Here is a 25,529-nt window from a genome sequence, read left to right on the forward strand (position 1 = left end):
CTACTTGATACTTGTTTTAATATTGATATTTTTTATGATAGTCTTAATATTTTAAAAAGCAAAATAGTTAAAATTGTGTAAGTGTATTTTAGTTAATTTCAGTTTTGAAGTTTATAATATATATTTATATATGTTTTAGTTGAAACTGTTAGTGGCGGTTTTCATCGCTGTTGGTTTTATACTGAATAAAATAAAAGAAAATAAAATAAATAAGTCGTATCTAATTCATTTTCAAGAAATGCAATTAACATTTATTTCCACACTACATTTTTAAAATACAGTCTAGTGGTGGATCCAGGAATGTGAAATAGAGGGGGTCCAGGGAGGGACGTTTACAGATGGAGAGTGAAGACCACTTCAACCCCACCGTGGTTGGGGCTAAGGTAAGAAAATTTATAATTATGGCACCTCTAATTGGCCGGAAATGGCACTCTCAGACTACATTTGAATATAATTTTCTTTTTTCTCTAATTTTAAATTTTGAAAAAAAATTAGGGAGTTGGGTGGGCCAGTTGGGCCTCTTGAATCTCCCACTGAAATACTCAAAATAAAAAGTTTTTCAAGTTATCCTGGTGATCATAATTATGTCCGTTTATATATTTCATGCAAACATTAACAAAATAAGTATTTATTATTATACTGATTAGCTTGTGACGTATGCAAAACAAATGAGATCAACTTAAAACAGCCACTAATTTAGTCTATTGTGCATGTAGTGTCTTTTAAAATCAATCAAGACGTTTTTCTTTTCTCCTCTTTCTGAACTTCATTTTTGTGCAAGTAGTATAGCTACACTATTGTGAGTGGAAACACTACGGTCTAATTTACGATCAAACAGGACTAAGCAAACAAAACATTAGTTAGCATTTATTTCACCAACATAAAGGTGATTTACTTAGTTTATCATTATCAGTGGCGGCTCCAGGAAAGCGAAACAGAGGGGGGACAGGGAGAGATTTTCACAGTTTGGGAAGCTAGACCACCATGATTGGGGCTGAGGTAAGAAAATGTATGATTGGCACATAGCACTCTCAGACCTAAATTATAATTATAATTTCCATATTTTTTGGAAAAAAATTTTAGGGGGGGGGGGTGCCGGTTTGGGTCGGCCCCACTTGAATCCGCCACTGACTATTATGAGGTCATTGCGAGATTGCATTTAACGCAACACTGGAGTTTGTAACCTTGTGGTATCACTATTTAAAAAAATAGAAATAGATAGACCTGTCCATGTCAGAAACTGTATAGGCCCCTAATTATTGTTTGAATATTAATTATTATTTAATATATAAAATTCAATTGACTAACTATAAATTTTTGAAATTAGGAAAAATAGGAATCTATCTATGCAGATAACATTTAACACATATACGTACGGGCCCTAATAATACACAAAAGGAATAAGTGTTTATAGTAGAAATTGTGCACTTTATTGGCCTAATAGGTTTACATGCTTCAAATTTTAACAACGTAGTTTACTTCACAATACATTTAGCCTCTGATAACCGTTGTACCCATAAAATCGATTTACTGTAGTGGTTACTGAGATGTTACGAAATGTACAAACAGTTTCGTTTTACTCGGTTTTGGTCCGGAAATAGGCACTGCACTTGGAAAAGAGCGCAAGTAGTGAACAGGCAAAATTCATGATAGTCATGTGTAATTGTTGTTCTTTCCACTCGTTTTGAAAAGTGGGGTTTTAATTACAGAAGATTGATGCAAAGTGGGGAAGGGGAAGACAATTGATATGATCCCCCCCTTTGAAAAATCGTGGACGTGTTCCCCCTGTCCCCCACCGATCGACGCCCATGCCTACTGGGCCCATGAGAAAGGATTATTATGGATAATATATTTGTATTGACAATTGTTGGTGGAGTCCAATCTTGGGACGAAGATGTGGTGGGCCGTCACTGCAACCATCTACTCCAATATCAGGGAGTTTTCGCAAGCTTACGAAAACGTAGACAACCCTTTCCCTACTGTAGCATATCACAGCGTAGGCGATTCATGACCCTTACAGAATAAAGGATCATATTCAGCTCTTACAGCATAGGCCTATATTGTCAAAAAAAAAGATTTTAGGCACGATTGACGATGATAAGGACGTATTCGTATTCGTTATCGTTAGGTTGCGAAATCTCCCTACTAATACAGTACAGTGATGTATCACTGAATATTAAAATGTTGGCATATGTTTATCATTTACTGAATATAGGCTGAAATTATTGAGTATAAACTGACCAAAACATCTAAACACAAGATTTGATTAATATTTTAAATTTATTAATGACAAGTCAAAGTTATGAAAATGATCAAATTGGTATACTGTCTAAAAAAACATGATAAAGCGTAGCGTACCTTACACGATATTCTGATAATTATATAAACTCTTTTCAACAAGGTTTTCGTTGGACATATTGAAACACTCAATTTATTTAACAAATTACAATCAAGTGCAATTGAGACTTTAAAAATGTAAAGACTTTTTCAATTCATCAACATTTTTCGTCAGGCAGATTGGTTCTTATTTATTCTATCTGCTTCCTCTATGGTTGAACAATAGTTAGCTTAATGTTTAATGTTTCCCCAAAAAACTGTATAAATAGAAATCATAAATATTTGTTCTTTATACTGGGTTACCGCTTCAGTAATATGTTACTGTTCTACCAGACACCGAATAATTAATGCATTTCGATTTCAGTGGAATTTTGAAATGCAGTAACCTATCAGATACAGTACATAGAAAATCTTTGTTGTTGATTATTGTTTAAGATGTTATAAAGGCATAAAACACATTACATTTTGGTTGAAACACAAACGTTGAAACTGATTATATACATTATGAAAAGGTATATATGAAAAAATATGAAATTCGATAATAAATTACTCAATTCAAAATAAAGTGTTTACAAGAGAACCTATATTCATATATACTGATACTAAATATGTATTGCAAATATCTTTATTGTATTTCGATTAATATATTTAAATGTAATATAATCAATATGATCAACAATTACATAAATATATTATCATTATAATCCATTTCATACTCCATTTTTAAATATGACAATAGGATCATCTTTAACAGCCAAATCAATAAGATACAGTATAATTAACAATAAATATAACTGAAATTCTGCCCTTTTTATTCAAGAAACGAATATGATTCATGAAGAAAGAGACATAGTACATAGGCCTACATATTTATTGGAGATTTCAAGCTGAAGGTTACAAGTCCTACAACATCAAGTATTTTCTGCCTAAGATCTCAAAGACACACAGTGTCAAATATGACGTCACAATCTTGTAAAGATTTATTAATTTCTTCAATTATTATTAATTTGAAGAAATAATATCAATCTTGGATATAGAAAAATTACTATTATACATCATGTTATAGAAAATTTGGGCTTAAAACAGTGTCATTTAAATACATTTTCCAAATGGAACCAAAGAAACAAAAAATTATATTATAGCATATTGTAATTATATAAAACTAAGGATAATCTTTAGTACCAACTAGATTTATTAAATGTTATTAATTAAAATAAATGTCATGAGAACATAATTATCATTATCATAATCCAATACTCATCACACAGAATGTAATAAAAAATAAAAGACAAACCACTGAATATTATCATTATTACTATGTGTATTAATAATAATTAATATAATTATTGCGGGTGGGGGGTGTGGGGCCCCTGCAAAAATTACTTGCACCCCCAAGTCATTCCCCAAAAAATCAGTTGCAAGTAATTAAAAATCACCTAAAATCACCCTATTTTGCAAGATAGCACCCCTCAGCTGACCATCGAGCCCCCACTTTACCACCCCCATTTCAAGACTTCTAGATACGCCACTGTAAATTTGACCATTACACTAAATGAAGGAAAACAAAAACAAATTTCTCTTCTAAGGATACAAAAACAAACAAAATACGAACAAATGACCAAAAGCCAGACACGCATCAACGGTTGTCGGCAAGCAATTTCATGGAGAATGAAATCCATTGAGGCACGCACAACAGATAGTTTCTAAATGACAATCTGGTCAGTCTACTATAAAAAAAATCAGCAGACATTTGTTGCGTCGTCAAAAGCACTCGCAGAGGGAAGAGATGGCTTTGTCAGCTGATGATCATTCAACTTTCATACGACACATTGTGCCTGGCTTTGCACATATAACTTGGAATTCCAACTGATTTATTAAGTAAATAATTTAGGTTTTACAATACAATGATATTCATTCAATTGGTTTTAAATTACAATTATATCATTTTATTTTTAATTTAATTACTGCTACAGTTTTATGTAGGTTGAGACTTGTTTGGTAATAGTGGGAAAATATACATCCCTATTTTATTTGGTCATAAAATCATCTGATATTGACTACATAATAAAAATTTAATGGCACTTCATTGGAGGACAATCCTGAGAAACTTCCTAAATAAAAATAAATACCATCATTATAACATGAGGCAAAATGCATCAAACATATCAATTATATTCCAAGCATAAGTTAAACATAACATTAAAACTATTTTATCATTTATTCAAGATTCTATCATTAAGTCTTGATACCAGAACTTGCAAAACCAATTATCTGCTTAAAAAAGAATTAAAGAAAATCCTAAAATATATGGAAGTTTCTATTTATTATTGTAAAATGTACAGCAACATGTAATATTATTGTAACATGTAACATTATTGTGATCTATAAAGTAGTATAAAGCAATGTTATTGTAAATTGTGAAATGAATTATTATTTTGACATGAATTGTTACATGTCAAATACAATAATGTAACATGTAACATATACTATTATTGTGACATGAAATGTTACATGCAAACCGTAACATGTAACATTGAACTATTATTGTGACATGAAATGTAACAAGTAATATTATTGTAACATAACTTGTAATAATTTTGTAACATGTAATATTATTGTGACCTATAATATAATATGTAATATTACAGGATTTGAAAGTATAATACATACTCCAAGTATTGAAATACACGCCATCGTGTATCTCAACACGATGGCATGTATTTCAATACTTGGAGTATGTATTATACTTTCTTATGCGAGATTAATCTGTGGACCTTTCGGTTATTATAGGGTTTGCTTAGTTAATCTCAATTTCTTTATTCATTTTATGTTTTTCTGTGAGTAGCAAAGGTGACTGGAATCGCTTGTTACTAACAATGTGCTCCAACCCCTGCAAAAATAAACAAACAAAATCCAGTTATCCTTTTAAAGACATAGTAAACAGCTTTATATATCTTATGTTTTCAACAGATTTGATGCATCATGGAAAAATAAAAGCTGCCTAATGGATTTAAATTATATGATGCATACAGCAATTTAAAATAAACTATGCTCTATCATGTATGGATAATTATACCTTGACAGCCAAAAACATTCACCATATAACTGTTGGTTATTATTGGTAAACAAATGTTTTTTTGTGTTCAAGACAACTTATGAAGTAAAACAAATGCATGTGTATAAAGTGATAGTAAGTTAAACACATACCTCTCCTGCATAAGAGAGCAGTGGGGAAACTTCACATATAACCGCAGAATGGTCAACATCATTGGCGCTGCGTCTGAAAACAATACAATATAATTTATAATTATGATTATATATATATACACTGCATTTTATTTCAATATTGTCCTATACTATCATTAGCACTTTTTCTATAATTATTAGTAATACGAAAAGTACACCACTAGTATTATCTGTTTGGTCTACACAGGCCATTATGTCAAAGTTCATAAACTTTGTCAGTACTCAATTTAGAAGCATCAAGAATGAGTTTTTCTGATGAGCAGATAATGGAGTTAAGCAAAACATAAAATTGCAGAAAACTCAAAGTAGTGTACACTTCCTTCTCATTAATGGAATAAAGATGAGAAAGACAGCACTTTACAGGCACAAACTTAAATAAAAATCCATTAGCTTTTGTTCAAGCATTGAAGCCCTCCAGGTTGACTGTCTATTTGAATGACAACTCATGGTTATAGGCATACAAACATGATTTTGTTCAAGCATGACGGTAACTTTTTGAATGACAACTCAAGAATACAGTATTGTATACAAATAATGTTAGCCTATCAAGTGTTACCTTCCTTTACCTTTATTCATGTCTATTTAAACTAACATAGTAACTCAAATTATTTCATCTTCATTATTAATACAATGCGATACAATACAAATACATATTCATCATAGCATAACATTAATGAACACTCCAAACAGAATAAAAGAAACCATAGCAATTTTATATTTCATTGTTTACTTGAATATCGTCAGGAATGAAGATATCATATTTACTGGGGATCATACCAAAATGCACCAATAGCTGTTTGCTTATTGAATACTGTATGTTGAAACATAAGAATTACCATCTGAACTACAAATTCACTATGGTACACCAATAGTTTAATACAGTTAATGTTAAATTAATAAAAGTCTACTCAACTTATTCAATCAATCAATCAATCATATTTTATTGTCATTGTTCAGGAGAACATAGAAATTTGTTTTGCTCTGTGGTAAAAAAAAGGCAAAACAAACACAAACAAAGAAACAAAGTGCAAAAGTATGAAACATTTACCTACAATTTAGAGCCCTAATTGCTCTAGGAAAGAAGCTATTCCTGAATCTAGCCTTAGTGGCTTTCAATGAACGAAAACGTCGACCACTGCACATCAATTGGAATAGGTTTGAGGCAGGATGAGTTTGGTCGCCCATAATAGCCTCTGCCTTTTTAAGAAGCCGATCATGGAAAATGGTTTCCAGAGGCATTTGTTCCAAACCAATGATCTGTCTCTTATACACATCTAGATGTGTATAAGAGACAGCCAATGATATGCGTTGCAGTCCTGACGATTCTGTTAAGGGCATATAAGTCGTTTTCGGTAGCGCCCCCGAACCAGACGGTTATAGATAATGTTAAAATGCTTTCAATTACTGCTCTACAAAAAGACATCAAAATAGTCGGATGCATTCCAAAAGATTTACGCCTACGCAAAAAATAAATTCTTTTCTGTGCCCTTTTCACAATTGTTTGCACGTTACGTTGCCACTTCATATCATTGGATATATAAATACCAAGGAATTTAAATTCCTCAACAAAGTCGATTGGGACATCATTTATAAATATAGAGTATTTTGGATTTATAGCTTTCCGAAAGTCTACTACCATTTCCTTAGTTTTAAATACATTTAAGTAAAGATTGTTACTGCTGCACCAGTCTACAATATCTTTAATTTGCTGTCGATAAAATGTCTCATTATTATCTTGGATAAGTCCTACAATGGTGGTGTCGTCAGCGAACTTGGCTATGTGGCAGTTATGGAGCGTTGTTACACAATCATATGTGAACAAAGTGAAAAGAAAGGGTGAGAGGACGCACCCCTGTGGTACACAAGTATTAATAATTTGTTTTTTAGAGGTGAGGGTACCCACTCTGGTAAACTGAGGTCGATCAGTGAGGAAATTACGGACCCAGTTACAAATGGATATATCAAAACCTATTTTAGTCATTTTTGCATGCAGTTTGTGAGGTATTATCGTGTTAAAAGCAGAGCTAAAATCAATATATAAAATTCTTGCATATCGTTTATTGAAAACATTTAAAAAAAAAATTAAAAACATGAAGATATAACATAGGCCTACATAACATAGGCCTACATTAGAACCATGAACCTATGCTTAAAAATGGTTTCCAAAAATGTTACAATTTATTGTGAAAAGAGAAACACTTTACTGTAGCTAACAAATCATTGACAGTCATATTATTGTATGATCAAATTTACTAGGAAAAGAAAAGAAGTAATAATATAAATAATAATGGTGGTAATGTATACCAGCTTGACCTCAATACAAAGTTAATAAAGTAAAAGGATCAGTATGAAGGGTGGCTCTATAATGGGCTTATTCGACTGGTTAATTTCGTTGACTACGAATTTCGTTGAGTATTATTTTCATTCGACTGGTTCGTAAAATAGACTTCGTTGACAATGAAAATTAACGTAAGCAAGCCAGAGAGTTAATCAGCGTTCCATGTGACCAAAACAAACATGGCCAATTGGTCAGTTTAGCAACAACATTTACATTAATTAAATTTCAGAAAATAAAATTATAACATTTATCCACATGAAAATAATTGTAGGCTAACAGAATTTAAAAACTGGATGAAAACATTTTTTTTAACGAAAAACCAATGCAGCCACAAGCTGAAGCAACCTTGATTACGCAGCGTTTATCGCGGTAACTATGCAGCCATTTTGTGCCATAGTGCCACTGCCAGGAATATGCATATGTCTCACAAACACACGTCGTGTTTGCGTATGTTTGAACACTATCGTTTGTGTTTCATTAACAACAATATCCAAAGGGTGTGGCTATAGAGGAAAGGTTCATTGATGATATGTGGTCCAAGTAGTAAGGGTTAATACTATCTGTGCACCTTCAAAATTTCTTTTGTCCTTACTACCATGGAAAGATAAGTATATAACAGTATTACATATAGCTACATAAGTATATTATTTATTTGATTGATTTAATTGTTTGAAACCAATGGAGGTGTCTTATTTAAATTTAAATTTCAAATTCATAAAAACTATATAGCCAAGTAGAAAACACTGGTACAAAATAAATCTGGAAATAATAACATATTAAATATTATTTCTTGGTGAATCAAATATGATCATATTAGAATACTTTCTAATTAATTAAATTTCAAATTCATAAAAATTATATAGCCAAGTAGAAAACACTGATACAAAATAGATCTGGAAATAATAACATATTAAATATTATTTCTTGGTGAATCAAATATGATCATATTAGAATACTTTCTAATTCCTTTGTAAATAAAAAAGAAAAAAGGAAATGTAAAAGTAAAATAATTAAAATTGGTTGGGGGATGAAATATAGGAGCTTCTAATTTGACTATTAAAAGATGTTGAAACATTTGTGTATCAAAACTAAAAAAAAAGATGGGAAAAGGGATGAAATCTAAAATGATGGCTGACACAGTGGTAAGCAAAGAAAATGTTGAAAATCCAGTGAGTGTAAGTTGGATCAGTGGTTTGAATCAAGGAGGGGTAAATGATCAAATGGGAAGGGTAAAAGGCTCTACTATGGGTAAACAATTTTATAAGAATAAAAGAGTTATATGATGAAGCCTCAACCAAGAGTGTAAAATATGTGATATTAAATGGGTTTGAGATAGGCTAGTATCTGAAATATGGATGTTAAAATTAATGTCTTTGATCATAAAAACAAAGCTACCTGTCGCTCCCATTCCTGTCATTGTCTCGAACATTCTGTTTCCTGCAGTTTATTAGATGAAAAATTTGTTTAATATAAATATAGATTTTGGAAGTTTTGTATTTCAATACACTAAATACAATTTCATTCAATAAGTTTACTTATCTTTTGCATGCATAAAGATATATGTTGTATATATTCCATGTTAAGAGTAGAATATATTGTTAGTGGAGGCAGATTGGTGAGTTAATAAATTAAGCAATGGTGCTAATTCATTTCAATAGCATTGTATAAGGACTGTCTTGTATATATAATAATTATCAAGGCCTGAAATGTATGTATATAATGATGAACTACACACACACAGATAAACCATAATGTGCCATTAGATGAATATGGGTATGGGTGGGCCTAGAGAGTATGGGTAAGGCTGGGAGTCTTAGGAAAGTGCCCCAAAATGAGTCTTGTGATGTGAAAAGCCTATTAAATTAGTTCCACATATGTTACTGTATTGACAGGTAATTTTCCTCTCTGTGGATTCCTCATTCATATGTACATATATTCATATTAATAGTTGGATGCTTTCAAGTATCATTACCTTATCCTAGAAATTTATTCAGAATAGTACAAAAAATACCAGAAATTGTAAGTTTGTACTGTAGATCAAGTAGCACTGCACTGCCAGGTCGTAAAGCATTAAAAACATGTACGGTAAGTGCACATACCATAAATCAGCTATACAAGTAATTCATTAAGGAATAAATGATGAAAGAAAGTAAGAAAGGTAATTGATAATTTATTGGCTCTCTCTTTCAAAGCAGAGGAACACTCACACGCAGGAGAGTTTCGACCATACAACAGAACAAAAGTTACAAGTAAAGATAAATTCATAAAAAAAGAGACAATAGTAATGAAAAATCCAAATCCAATTAAAATAATAATTATAATATTCTAAAGTTTAAAATCTTAACTAAAAGGGAAAAAAAAATAAATAAAAAAAATAAATAAATAAAAAATAAATAAATAAATAAAAAAATAAATAAATAAAAAATAGAAATTAAAAAAAATAAATAAAAAAAAAAATAATATATAAAATTATGTAATAATAAAATAAAGTAAATAAAAATAGATAAATAAATAAAAACAAGCACATAATATAATAAAAGCAATGTGAAACTGATGTAAAAGCAAACAACAGAAGTATAGTCAATGTCTATTCATAAAATCATTAAAGAGAAAAAAAAAAAAAAAAAAAAAAGGGGAAAAAAAAAACCTATAAGCTATTAACATTATTAGCAGGGTCATTTAAAACTTCAGGTAAAAGTATGACATGAACTGGATAGTTTTAAGGACAAATTCACTGCCATATTAGCCACACAGTAAATCTACAGCACAGTAAGACAACCAGAAGCAGGCGCAATAGTATCGTTACTATGACAACTAGTATTGACACACTGCAATGGCAATTACAGTGGTCAGTTTTCTACACACAAGCCAGTGCGTACATTGTAAGCTTGAGAGTTAAGCTCAGAGAGCTTAGATAACTTAGAAACATAGCCAGCACTGATACTGAATAACTCCATTATCTACAGCCTATTATAAGATTGAAACACCGACTAGATTATAGATCACCAAAGTTGGCCCTGGTTAGTATAGAAGACTAGCTCTGAACTACCAGGTGGTGTAGACTTCACCAAGTTGAGCAGCAATAGAGAGAGGGGAACCGCAAACAGCAACCTTAAATAACATTGGCATTGGTTCTGACTTCATTTTAGTCAACTTTTAACCCTTGGGGCCAAGTGTACACTAAAACTCCAGCACTTCCAGGGCCATAGCCCCTGTGCCCCCAAGATGCTTAAGGGAACACCAGAAACCTTCAAAGCATTGTTCATACAACCCCAACCATTATAGGTACTCAATTGCCTGTTGGACTCCCAAGCAAACAAATTCAGGATCTGTCAGTGTGCAAGGATGACAAATCACAAGCAATCTTTAGTATAAGCTTAGAATTTTGAACTCAATTAGGAGTGCAATAAGATATCATTAGTTTGATGACATACAGAAGCTAATACAGTATATAGTGCAACTAAATGTATATATGTATGATTATATGGTTACTTGTTGTGTTACAAAAGTACAAGTTGACTTCACCTTCTGGTTGTGTCAAGTTTCAACCGTTTGCTAAACAAAGGTAATAAAAAAGAAATACTTTAATGCTTTTTAAAAAATTATCATAAAATAAATTTTAATGGCAGCATTTAATTACCTACATTTGCAATATCCCAACCAAACATGTACAGTAATAACAACTTTTATCCATATCCCATTTATGTTTTAAAAATCTCTGTGGATGCATATTGTTACATTTTTCATTCATTTATCATTTATAATTCCTGATTGCTTAGAGAAATATAATATGACCTAAAAAAGATATGATACTGAACTAAGTACGAAGAAACACCTCCACTGACGATAGAGAAAATAAATAGTTATGTTGAGGATTTCTACATAACATTGTTTTCCCTAAGAAAAATTGTCAACTTAGAATTAATAAGATCATAGAATAAAATGTTCCCCATGTTCTCCCACTTGCAGCACCTAAGCTCAGTCAGCTACACAGGTGGCTACTGACTAAGCTCCAACATGTTCAGAATTCAGCTGCTCGCATGTTAACATGGACCAGAAAATTTGATCACATTTCACCAATATTGAAACAGCTTCACTGGTTACCAATTCGCCAACGAATTCAATTCAAATTGCTGCTCCTCACCTGGAAATCATTCAACGAAATGTCACCTACATATATACGCGAACTATTATCTCTGTCTCTTATACACATCTAGAACGCTTGTATGTGTTTTATTACCCAGTACTCCACCGCGCACGGTCGGTTTGTCTGTTTATCTGTTCTCCACAAGATACTGTACTTTTGTTTTCTGCTTACTGAGTTTATAGCGGGCGTACTTCTACCACGCTGCGCAGCGCTGCACTGGGTAATAAAAAGAATATACAACCGTTAGTGGGCGTGCTACACAGGCATGACGTTTTTACGAACGGGACTTTGCTCTCTTGTTCTATTTATACTCTTTGACTGTATTTGCAAGTGGTGTTTTGATAAAAAAGCAGACTGTTATATTGTTATCACAATTTTATTTTCTCTTTTATTTTTTTTTTTATACATGTGATGACCCTTGTTTTTGGTTTCCAATGTTTTACATGTGATGCACACACAATGCAAACAAAGGAAACCAAAATCAGGGTCAGGGGTCAAGTAGAGATTCAGTGATTGGTTATCCACAATGAATAAATCCAATCCAACATTTTTATACTGTATTTGTTTGTCAAATTTGCTTCTAATCTAAATTACAAACCTTAGCCCCACAGTTTGCGCCTTTGCTTATACAAAATCCAATGAATGCTGGGTCAGCCATTTTGACCAGGATATTATCTACACAGTACACGTGAATATATTGAACTCCACGTCGTTCCATATCACTTAAGATCTTTTCATCGAGAGCCCGGTACAATCCCCCATTACCGTCTAAAAATAAGAATGCAACTTCACGTGAACAAGTTCATTAAATACTGTAATAATTTAAGCTAAATATATTTGTTTAAATCGTAGCAGTATGATCAATAAATTATTTAAGCCTACATGATGCTTATTTTTAACTTCGGTCAATGCTTATTTGAAATTAGGGATTATCCAGGACATTCCTTTGACCAAAAATGTCTAAGACAGACACATTGCCAAGTGCATTACATAATTTTTTATCCATACAATGATGCAACTTGGCTCCTTCCTCAACTGTTACATAAGTCAATGGAAAATGTCACACTTATAATACCAATACATCCTCTTTACATAGATTAACAACTGAAAATGCCATTCTCATATGACATCATCATCACCACCATTTCTGCCACATATGTCAATGTCATTGTCGTCTTCTTCATTATTGTCATTATCATCGTCATTATCTGAACTTTTCATTATTAATTAGCTTTTGAATTTATTTGAAATAGGAATTCCATAGATATCCACTAGAATACCACTACAAACACATTTTTTGCATTTTGTTCTATGGTTTGTTTATTTATAATGAATGATATAAAAGAAATGACAACAGCACTTTTAAGACTAACTTGTATACAATTTAATCTTTAGTTTTCATTCACACAGTGGACTTTATCAGGAGACAGTACAAATGAGATGAATGGTAATTTTGCTGGTAATGGGCCCACAAGGTAACATGTAATTGAATTCTTATAAAATACTATAATGATGGATAATAATGTTTTATATGTATATGTTCTTTATAAACTAAAAAGAGTTACATTAGAATAAAATAAGAAAAGGTGAAAAATTATTGTAAGGGGCAAATTATCAGTGTTATGTGCCTCCCGATTGCAACAGCAGACGCTGCTGGTATATAGAACTTGACTTGTATCACCCTTCAAGGGGGCGCTTTTTATTAAAGCACTGATTAAACTCACCTGGTGCTCTGGCTATTTTGCTCTTACTACTCATAATAATCTTGCCTTCAAAAGACATACACGGCAACATGTTCTGTTCAAAGAACACAATGTCTTCCTTTTGTAGGCCAAAGAAGTTGCGAGATGCAAAGAACTCTTCGGTTGGCTCCTGTGTATGTTCACTTGTCATGATGTACCTGGGAATTCAAAAATGGTTTTACATTCTGGCCCTACTGAGAGAGAATACTGTTATATACATGATGAATAAAAAGTATAGCCGTGTTAGTCTGTACAGTTTAAAACAGTATAAAGTAAATAACAGCAGCACTTTTGAGACTAACAATATATAACTTATTCTCTAGCTTTCGTTCACACAGTGGACTTCATCAGTCTCCTGATGAAGTCCACTGTGTGGAATAAATTATATACTGTATTGTTAGTCTCAAAAGTGCTGCTGTTATTTACTTTATACTGTTATATACAGTGATCAATTAACACTGAAGAAAAACAATTATTAAAGACAACAATAAATGATATACTGACTTTATTTGAATAAAAAGGCTTTTTGAGGGGGCTTTCATTCAAGGGAGGCGTTCATTTTTTTTGGTGTTCAATGGACACGTATACTCAAATATTCAAGGGGGCACTTATTCAAAGCAGGGCATTATTTGAAAAAATATGGTATATGCAATTCCAGTGGATGGACTTACCATGGTATTGTGCCAGACTGGCCAGTTTCTTCCTTTGCGTATTGCTGCAATCGCAGGATCCTCTCCGCTTGTAGCTGATAGAGTGGCTTGCCAGAGGGTAAGCCGACATTATACATGCCTTTTGGGTAGCTTACTCCAAGGCGTGTACCTTGTCCGCCTGCTAACAATAATACACATACCTTGGATTTCCCTACTGCCTCCAAACCTAAGATTGAAAGAAAAAGGCACTTATAAACTGAAAACCTGTGAGAAAGGATGAAAGGTGTGCAACCCAGATGTTGTGATGACATACAGTATTCCCTACAAAGTATGTAACTGAACAGCAATTTACTGGGCTCTGGTAACTTCCACTAAGGATAAGCTAGGATTGCTTGGATGGATCATTTTCAACGCAATATAGTATTGATAATCTGATAGATCATATTAATTGTTTGAGTGTTTGCTCATTCTGTAAAGCCCTATAAACACGATCAAATTCTCTTTGACAAAAAACTGTTGTACGACCATCATGATGTGATGTCATCATGACCATATTTAGGCATGTCACATGTTTTGTCAAATAAAATTTGATAGTCTGCACAGGGCTTCAACATATACTTTTAGTTTTCTTGGTCTGTTTTCTATTCACCATATTAGAAATACAATTTTTAAAATAATATATAGTAATATTGTGTCCTGTATAATATTACTTTTATGGAGTTTAACTACGGTACTGTACAGTAACCTTTGACATTTAGAAACAAAAAAGTGAGTACTGTACCCTTCCTACCACATTCACAACACTGCAAATCATAGACAATCATTTGACAGTCACTCACCACTTATCTCCCACTGTTTCAGCTTTTTACCAGATCTTGTTACCGAGCCAAACATGTCAGATGGAATTGGTTCCATTTTGTCATCCACTTTTGTTTGCGAGTCCATGGACTCGGTGGCTGTCTTGAAGAATTTAACCACTTCCTTGATATTTGTATTTGTAATATCATTATATAATGCTAGTTTTTCATCCTCATTAAGATCATTGACAAAATCTAATAAATGTTCTTGGTTGTGTTCTGCTAAAGATTCCCGAAGACTTTCAAAATCCATGGTTATTCAGCTAATATTATATTCAATTATCTGGAAAAAAATATTTAGAAATATACTCATTCATGTTATTAAATGTATAATTAAAAAAAAATGTGAAGTAATCATTATTTATACTTATTTTATCTTAAAAAACAATGTCAATACAGTATATTCAAAGTTCAGCTATAATATAATATAGTATTCTTATTTATCTCATAAAGTAGAAGATTATCATATTTAAAAACATTCAAATGTTCTGTAAAACTCAAGCAATTTAACTAAACAAGTGATGCGGGGATAGATAAAAAGATAATAACCAAAACCGGTTAGAAAAAGAACTCATGCAAAGCCAGTCTACACTAAACAAAAACATCACAAGGTTTCAATACACAAGCCACTTAGAAGGACTATATACATTCTACAATTATTGAAAGGAACAATAAAATTGCCTATCTTTGTCTTCTACTGTTTTTACTTTTTCTTCATTACTGTATTTCCTTTCAGATTATTTATTTCAAGGTTTTTCACTCTGTACCATGAATATTTTGCTTATCTTTTTGATTTAGGAAGTGTCTATTGATTAGTTGTGGGTTTAGGGATGTTGGCAATGTTAGCACCTTACAAAGAAGGGCAAAGAAATTCAAGATTTAATATAATTATTGTCTTCAGTGGAATTAACAGAAGGAGATCAATTTTGTATGGCTCTAGAGAACAGCATAAGGAAGAAACTAAAGCAAACATTGTAATTGAAATCTGTATTTTTAGAAGGGGATCCATTCTGAATAGTGATGGGGGTCACTATACAGGCAAATGTACAAATATGTAATCTTTAATATTTTAAATAATTTGTTTGATTCACAAAATTAAAGGAAATGATTTTAAAAATTATTATGAAAAAGTTGTATTTAGTATCATTGTAAAACTGACAATTACTGTACCTTTAAAAATATTTACAATCCACTTGAATAGCTGTGCAATACAGTAATACCCAAGCTATTAAAGTTTATTGTTGAAGAGTCATGCAACAATGCAAATGTTCTATACAAAGATTTTACGCTTTTGTAATTGAGTTTTAAAATTCCACCAGAAACATGCAACCTCATCAGCAGTGCAATTTAAATTATTTTAAAAGAAAAGGTCAAATTTAATAAGAAACTTCAGAGTGTGTTATATGCAATAGGAATTTAAATATAAGTAAAATATTAATGTAATGGTGTACTTTGATCATTTTGGGGAAAATGCTATATAAAAGATTTTACTGTTTACTGTACAGTACAACTTATTAAAGAAAGCAAAATGTAAAAAGTCAATATTGAGTAGAAATTAAAGGCAAGTGTAATGAAATTTTTTACATTACTAAAGTAGGAAGAGCGATACAGTTACACAAAGAATTAAAAAGCCAATTGTATTGAATTAGAAAATGTAAACATGTAAAATAAAAATATAATGAAGCCATCAAATGGTTGAGAGTCATATTTAAATGTCTTTCAGTGTTGAATTTACACGAGGGCTTATTATAAATCATAAATAATATGTTTGACTTTCTAAAAACCAGGCGAAGACTGAGCCATAATTGGCTACCAAAAAAGTATGAAAGGAAATATTTACTCATAATGCACTGTCAGTACACGTATGCCTACATCATGCACTAGACAAACACAATGTCCAGCTGTTAAACTTATTATTATTGAATTAATAGATCACTGTGCTGTACATCAAATGCAAATTAGATTTAATTGAATAGAAGTCTGCTTAATAATAGAATTCTGTTACACTATTTTAATATCACATGACCAAAATGAGACACATGACAACAAAACAATTGAGTCTGGTGACATACTATGATCATATGACATAGTATGATCATATCGTTATGTCAGTAACTATGGGTAAAAATAGGCTCCCAGCAGGAGCATGTGTCTACTGCCTTATACAGGAGTTTTTTGTTTTTTTAATCATATCTTATGTTCTTCAATATGCAGATGTGTGTATTATTGTAGTGTATCTGGATTTTTCATGAAAATTTTCTTTCATAACAATATTCTGTATATAGGCCTACCACTATATTACACTAAAAACACTTTAAAATTAGTAACTTCTGGAGTTCCCACGTTACGTCGTTGATCACGAAGAGTACTACACGTGTTCTAGAGGGCGTCAAATGACGGTAAAAGGTGTTCATGGCGAACGCCTGCTACGTCTCTATAACACGTGTTCGAGTTTCGAACGCAATTTTGTTCGAGTTCCGAATGCTATTCGATTTGATTGTCAATAGAGCGCCCCCCCCCCACCTCATGGTAGTAGTACCCATCATGCCTAAACCGGATTTACCCTTTTCTGCCATCTTTAATTGCTACATCATGACATAGTGTCTACGCCCCTGTTGGGGGCAGTAGACACAAAAACCATCTAAAACTGATTTCATATTGTGTCAAGTGATTTCAGTAAATGTGCTGACCTGCTTTATTGCATACATAAAAATAACCAAATTGCCCCAGAACACCCGCGATAAATTAAATTTTTACTACATATTAAATAATTATTATTACCCGTATATACCTCATACATAGATTTTAGGCATCTGATTGGTTAAGAAGCGGGGCAACAGAGAGTACTATTCCCCTCAAAAATTACCATTCCACTCAAAAATAGTACTTTTTTTACCTGTCGCGATGTGCAAATTCTATAGGCCCAATACATTGCGCCGCTGACGATAAAGAGGACTGCGACCTAATTGGAATATACGGGAAAAAACTAAAGCTACTGTTAAAATTATAAAATATAATTTTTTAATTTTTAAAAAATTATTTAATCAAAGTTATTGTAACAAATTACAAATTATATCTAATTATAATTTCTAAGTTTGTTTTTAAGGCAGTACTAATAACTAAAAAAATAATAAACTATGAATTAGAAATACAACATTCGAACAAATACAGTGAAATATATAAAAATGTTGTGCGCCATGCAAAAACCTAGCGCAAAGAACTTCCAATTTCGTTGTAAGCTTAAACCCGCATTTTCTCATGTTTTGTTCATAATCTTACGGTCAAATTTTTTAATGCTTTTAAATATTACTTTTAGTTATTATCATAAGCAGTTAAAGTTATACAGTATGAGAAATTGGGAATGGGATTGAACGATAGGATTTTTACTCTGACCCAGTTGTTTGCGAATCTAAATCTAAAGGTCAATTTGACAGCGGTCCTACTAAAAAACGCCCGGAGCGCCCGGTGACGCCCGGAGAAACCAGAGACGCCCGGAGCGCCCTCAATAGACGCTTGGAGCGCCTGGACGCTCTCGATACGCTCAGAGGAATCCGAGGACGACCGGGTCGGGATTAATCCAAATGTACCTACGGTAATGTTAGCGGTCCCAATTTTAGTACCGTAGGCCTAGTTTGCCTAGCTTTAGATCAAATTATTCTTTTCCTTTTTCTTCCTTTCAGGAACCCAAATGTCGAGGGAGAAATGAAGCCTTTTGTTAGTAGGCTACCGTCAAGATATTTAAGACAGCAGCATGGATGAAACATTAAAACTACATAATATCATACTGTGGTGGTCTTGACTTTTTTTTAAATGTTTGTCAAATGTTGAGCCTGAGGGAGAAATAAATTATAAACACATTTTCCTTTCTATTCAGGAATCGAAATGTTGAGGGGCAAATATAACCTATTTATTAGTACCCTGGTAAACAAACAAGTCGCCGCACACACAAGGTTATCGCTTGGCAAACCACATGGATCGGATCCATTTAAAACACCCTGCCACGAAAACCGGAAGCTGTGACACGCAAAGTTTCGGGTCATTTAAATCGATCAGTCGCGCGTGCGTCATGTGACTACAGTCATCGATCGACTTAGGTTTATTCTTACAAAGACTCCATTTCTTTATCAAAACAGAAAAGAAAAAAATACTGATTTTCTTTAGTTTTCTGTATGCATGATACACCTCCTTTACATTCCGCCAACGGCGTTATTATAGTCTACATTAGGACACTTGTCCTTGATTGTGACGTCTATAGAAAGAGACTTTCCGGCGTTTTTATCCGAAATAATTTCATACATCAATCCGTTAATACCGATCAATACTTGACCCATAAATGCGTTAGGCCTGACTTTATATCATTATTATAGTAAATAAATCTGTCTCTTATACACATCTAGATGTGTATAAGAGACAGTTCTCTGGCCGTATCACAGCCGTTTATAACTTACATGCCGTCCATCCAGGCGCTCCGGGCGTCTCCGGGAGCCCCGGGCGTCTCCGGGAGCTCCGGGCGTCTCCGGGCGTTTTTTAGTAGGACCCTTTGACAGAGCCTTGTTACACATGATTAATTTATGCCTGGAGGCAATGTGTAATTGAAATATCCACTAAAAAAGATGAGTTTTCGTCCAGATGTTTTTCGAATTTTTTATAGCTGGGGCAAAAGTTAATTGCCACACGTGGCCCCTCAGCTGGAAGTACCCAGTAAAACTTTACTCGTCCGAATCGGCCCAAGGTGTACATTGTTCATGTGATCCTAATGAACAAAACATAGTCATTGGAAATCGACAATTTACAAATATGAAACTAAATATTAAGTTGGTAAAATTTCATTGATTTTACAGTTGACCATAACAAATTACCCAAGCAAAACCAGTATGCTAACTCTTCGGTGTACAAAGCTTCCCTAACTGGTTGACAGTCAACGAAGCTGTTCACACCAATAGTATTAAATACCCGGTAAGTAATTCATTTATTCATTCATTCTTTTATTGTTTATACTAGGGGAATGCTCAGGGATAAAATCCCGGGTCCTCTGCAGATCCCAGCAAAGAAAATAACAAACTGAGAAAAATTTCATAAAACCAAAAACATTAAAACACAAAAAGCTGTACTACTCCCAATAATTTTTTTTTTTTTAATCATTCATATTTATTATTATTATTATATATAAAACACCTTAATTTGAAAAGGCATTTATGAGCAAAAGCACAGAGGAGTAAACAGAGACGACAGCAAGTTAGACCAGGCCTAGGCCTGCTTTACTTACCACACACAGTCAGTAGATTGGCAGGGACGACTCGACTACCTAGGTAGTGACAGTAGGCACGGCTAGTGTAAGTAGCCGCCCGAACAGCTTTAATAGTGCACTACTTGACAACTTGATTCGGATTTCACGAACCTTAGGTTACTCCAGAGGCCTAGCCTTACGAGAGATGATTCTGTGCGTTAGATAAAACTCAAACACCTACAAACTGAGGCAATACTTACCAGAGTTATAATGACTGAATCCTACTGATGGTTTATATGGGATTAATATTGAATGATTCAAAAATAATGTGTGTACCTCCCACTTCGTCCTGGTAAACAAACAAGTCGCCGCACACACAAGGTTATCGCTTGGCAAACCACATGGATCGGATCCATTTAAAACACCCTGCCACGAAAACCGGAAGCTGTGACACGCAAAGTTTCGGGTCATTTAAATCGATCAGTCGCGCGTGCGTCATGTGACTACAGTCATCGATCGACTTAGGTTTATTCTTACAAAGACTCCATTTCTTTATCAAAACAGAAAAGAAAAAAATACTGATTTTCTTTAGTTTTCTGTATGCATGATACACCTCCTTTACATTCCGCCAACGGCGTTATTATAGTCTACATTAGGACACTTGTCCTTGATTGTGACGTCTATAGAAAGAGACTTTCCGGCGTTTTTATCCGAAATAATTTCATACATCAATCCGTTAATACCGATCAATACTTGACCCATAAATGCGTTAGGCCTGACTTTATATCATTATTATAGTAAATAAATCGTAACAGGTTATATTACTTATAGACAAGTAGACATACGTTACTGGTAACTATATAGGACTAATACGTCGTCGTCATAGGCTACCATGAACATCACCACAATAATAATATTATGTAGCTTAATCATCATCAGTGGCGTCGAGGGGGGGGGGTCGGGAGGTCGCTGCCCCGGGGCCCAGGTCTACTGGGGGGGCCAGGACCAAGAGGAACAATTTTCGGGGTAAGAACAAAATCTCTATAGGGCCCGAGCCCAAGCCAGGATGAAAACTTTTGTTGTCAGAACAAACTCTACATTATGGTTTTATGGGCGTCTTTCTCAGTCTTTCTGTATTCTTATTAGATGAATAATCCCCCAGGGGAATAGTCCACCCAATGCTCTCCCGTTCCAAACCAGATGCAAAGTGGTATGTATATACGTGTATTATATATATATATAATTATATCGTTTATTCATCATATTATTCTGATACATCTACATTGCAAAAAAATAATCACATGGAGTCATATTCATGTATATGGGTTTGGACAAATAGGGTCTTAGGAGAAGACTTAATTTGGGGAGCGGCCGAGTGGGGGTCCCAAGTGAAGGGGGGGGGGGGGGGGTGGGCATGTGAGGTGCTGCCTCGGGGCCCTTACTGGCTCTCGACGCCACTGATCATCATCATCGCCGTCGACGCCGTTATCATCATCCTCATCATCATTGTCGACGTTATCATAAACATCATCCTCATCATCTTATAATTATAATAATCTTATCAACATGATCATCAGGCATCATCGATATTATATAATGTCATCACTATCTTCATTACCCACTACTGTCATCACCTATTATTAGCATTTGTCTTATTATTCATCATCCTCGTCGATATTATCATCCTCATTCTCACCACCATGATCGCTATCATTAGGCCTAACATCCTCATCATCTTCCTCATCATCATCATACTAGGCCTATTATTTATCAAACATCATCGATCATTACGCCTATCATTTTCATGACCACCACGTCCATCATCATACCACCATACTAGGCCTATTATTATCGCCACTGCTCATACTCAGGGAAGGGTACAGATCTATTTTGAAAGGTGGAGGGGACATTTTGGTGAGGTTGGGGCTGAGGTGCGAAAATTTGAGGAAATAGTACCAGAAATGACACTTTTTGTAGCTCAAAATTCATCATCATCACATCAGTCAAGATGAAGCGCCAACACATTTCTCATGATCTTATATCAGGGATTTTCGGCAACCATAGGTCTTATTAATATGTGTGATGTACAATAGAAAATGACGTTTATAAACACTCTTTTAGTATGAACTTTACATACTTCAAAGCCGTGATTTCACAGCCATATCAGACCCACCATGGTTGGGCTGAGGTGCGAAAAATTTGAGGAAATATTCAACCTCTAGATGGCCGGAATGACACTTTTATACAGTAAAATTCTTCATCATCACATCACAATTATATCTGTTCTATTTTCTCTATGATTATATATAGTCAAAATGAAGCGCCCACAAATTTCTTATGACCTTTTATCAGGGATCTACTTAATATTCAGGACAACAATGGCCTAACTATAGTCTTTTTCGCCTTTAGCACAATTTTCTTCACTTTTTAATATTATTAGCATTATTATCTATTATCATTATCACCATCGTCAATATTGTTATTATTATTACAGTATTATTGTTATTATTATTATTATTATTATTATTATTATTATTATTATTATTATTATTATTATTAATACTACAACTACTACTACTACTACTACTACTACTACTACTACTACTACTACTACTACTACTACTACTAGTAGTAGTAGTAGTAGTAGTAGTAGTAGTAGTAGTAGTAGTAGTAGTAGTAGTAGTAGTAGTAGTAGTAGTAGTAGTAGTAGTAGTAGTAGTAGTAGTAGTAGTAGTAGTAGTAGTAGTAGTAGTAGTAGTAGTAGTAGTAGTAGTAGTAGTAGTAGTAGTAGTAGTAGTAGTAGTAGTAGTAGTAGTAGTAGTAGTAGTAGTAGTAGTAGTAGTAGTAGTAGTAGTAGTAGTAGTAGTAGTAGTAGTAGTAGTAGTGGTATTATTTAACAAAACTTTATAAAAGGTTGCAAAAAGAAAAAAAAAACTGAACCATACAATATCATATTTCTGTATCTTAAAAGACCTGGCCTGGGATTTATGGATTTAAGACGAATTTAAGATGATTTTTGATAAATCCACTCCCCGAGCTGTAGTAATTATAAACACGAACATATTAATTTTTGCATTATCGTGTATAGTGAAAAATTGATTAATCTAACGAATATTCCACTGGGTGACTAACAGGTTAGCCGGTGACTTTTATTGACAGACGGGTTATGGTGGGTTTCTATCACAAACCCATTATAGTAGAAGGAGCCAATTCGAAATTGTACAGCATTTAAATCAACTCCAAACTCCCTGTTTTGCTTTAATGTGTTATTGCAAAAAAGTGACATGCCGTCTTCGGAGTTGACTATAACTGTCACATAGCGTAGAACAAAATGATTTATAACATACCATGTTCAATTTGTATTGTAATTTGCGTAAAAAAAATCACGCTTAGGCCTATGTGTTATAACTATTGTAGGCCTGTTAGGCATATGTACTGATGTATTTTTACATATTTTAGAAGTATTCATATTGAGTGATCCCAGGCAAGAGTTTTTATTGGCTAGCATGAACAAGCTTTGAAATTTTAACACTGTGTTCAAAGGGGGAGAGCCTGAACAGGCAATTCCAGAGCCATATATATAAAGAGTTGCGACATTCCGCTCCTTGGTTTACGAAAGTCACGTGGTACACACCGTCCATTTTGTTTCATAATCTTCCCAGTGAACACATGCAAAGTATATGTGTTACGTACATTGCATATTAATTTCAAACACTTAATTGGGTTTACAACTATATTTTATAATTAACATCACTTAGTATGGACAGCGTATAAGAATTCATATATAATCGAATATTTTCGGGCGTGCGTGCTCGCGTAAATTCCGTGCTCGCGTAAATGATTGAAATTAAAATTAGAATTGTTTTCAATTATCATTAATTCGTCACATTTTAATCAATGAAGACCCGACCTATTTTATTTAATATATATATATATATATATGTATATATATATTTTTTTTCCTTAATTATATAAATTTAAATCATTTATCAGTTGCATTATTACACTGTTTACGTTCATCATTAAAATTTAATTTTTGTTTTCTCATTCGCCTAGATGCGTTCGGAAAAATATTTAAGCTAATTAAGAAAAAAATTTAATTTTTTTTCCGACCTTTTCTGACGATCTTTAAAGGTTGTTCGCTAAACAATATTAGAAAATGGTTCTTAAATTCAAATCTTTGTACAGCCTGTATAAATACGAATGACAATGAAAATAATGGTGATGTTTAATAATCTTAAAAATGATTTGCTGTTTCTATTGCATACTATTATATAATTATTATAACTTTATTTTGGAAACGACGCTTTTAAAACAGCGGACACGCTCTCGCAGTATGTTTATAAAAGTAACATACTGTACAGCCATAATACAATATTAAAATAGAGTCGAGACTTTTAATACAAGAAAATGTACGTTACATAATTACACAAGTTGAATATATCACAGATCCTGTATATCATTTAACACTTACAATTTATAACATTTACAGCAAAGCACAGTTTATATATTGCGGCCAACTGACCTATACTATTTTAATATTTATAAATAATAATAATCAAATTAATAACATAAGATCTGTATAGGGCTCGTTCATATTCAAATTTAAAGAGCAACAATCTATATACGCTAGACGGATTTAAATTACATTTTGATATACGTATTTAATAAATTTTTGCTGGTCGTCACATATCATTTATTTGCAAAAATAATAGGAGCTACTTAAGGATTGCCTAATTAAAGAATGCTTGCCATCGAAGGGCTCTCTCTGTCTATCGGCGAGGATTAAAGAACTGCTTAAAAATAGTAAATTATTACAGTATTATTTTATAATATGAAATTGGATATAAAGTAGTGAAATCATTAAAAAAAAATCTATAAATAGTTACATGAAATTCGACTGCTAAAAAGATCAAATGAAATTAAACTATACAGGAGGCCGCTAACTGTATTATACAATATTATACACAGGAACGCACATCACG

General features: G+C 33.1%; 2 protein-coding genes across 6 annotated transcripts; both read right to left on the bottom strand.

Moving 5' to 3' along the window:
* Positions 1-5,004: 5,004 nt before the first annotated feature.
* Positions 5,005-11,486, bottom strand: LOC117113897. 3 transcript variants are annotated; one of them, XM_033257391.1, is made up of 4 exons: positions 6,887-7,218; positions 6,632-6,840; positions 5,545-5,617; positions 5,005-5,227 (listed from the first exon to the last, which is right to left on the bottom strand). In XM_033257391.1, exons 1-4 carry the CDS (start codon positions 7,106-7,108, stop codon positions 5,135-5,137), a joined length of 597 nt encoding a protein of 198 aa, XP_033113282.1. In that variant the 5' UTR covers positions 7,109-7,218; the 3' UTR covers positions 5,005-5,134. The 3 variants fall into 3 exon arrangements, 1 of the variants encoding a protein (XP_033113282.1); XR_004446269.1 differs by lacking the exons at positions 6,632-6,840; positions 6,887-7,218 and adding exons at positions 9,317-9,358; positions 11,447-11,486 and having other exon boundaries at positions 5,011-5,227; XR_004446270.1 differs by lacking the exons at positions 6,632-6,840; positions 6,887-7,218 and adding an exon at positions 11,447-11,467 and having other exon boundaries at positions 5,012-5,227.
* A 1,147-nt stretch (positions 11,487-12,633) lies between these two features.
* Positions 12,634-20,958, bottom strand: LOC117113898 (UDP-N-acetylhexosamine pyrophosphorylase-like). 3 transcript variants are annotated; one of them, XM_033257392.1, is made up of 5 exons: positions 20,805-20,958; positions 15,300-15,600; positions 14,482-14,686; positions 13,793-13,968; positions 12,634-12,836 (listed from the first exon to the last, which is right to left on the bottom strand). In XM_033257392.1, exons 2-5 carry the CDS (start codon positions 15,568-15,570, stop codon positions 12,649-12,651), a joined length of 840 nt encoding a protein of 279 aa, XP_033113283.1. In that variant the 5' UTR covers positions 15,571-15,600; positions 20,805-20,958; the 3' UTR covers positions 12,634-12,648. The 3 variants fall into 3 exon arrangements, with proteins under 3 accessions (XP_033113283.1, XP_033113285.1, XP_033113284.1); XM_033257394.1 differs by having other exon boundaries at positions 20,881-20,899; XM_033257393.1 differs by lacking the exon at positions 20,805-20,958 and adding an exon at positions 20,584-20,782.
* Positions 20,959-25,529: the final 4,571 nt, after the last annotated feature.

This window comes from Anneissia japonica, unplaced genomic scaffold (genome assembly GCF_011630105.1).
Source record: "Anneissia japonica isolate Jap-2015-1 unplaced genomic scaffold, ASM1163010v1 scaffold1417_len1240632_cov203, whole genome shotgun sequence".
NCBI lineage: Eukaryota > Metazoa > Echinodermata > Crinoidea > Comatulida > Comatulidae > Anneissia > Anneissia japonica.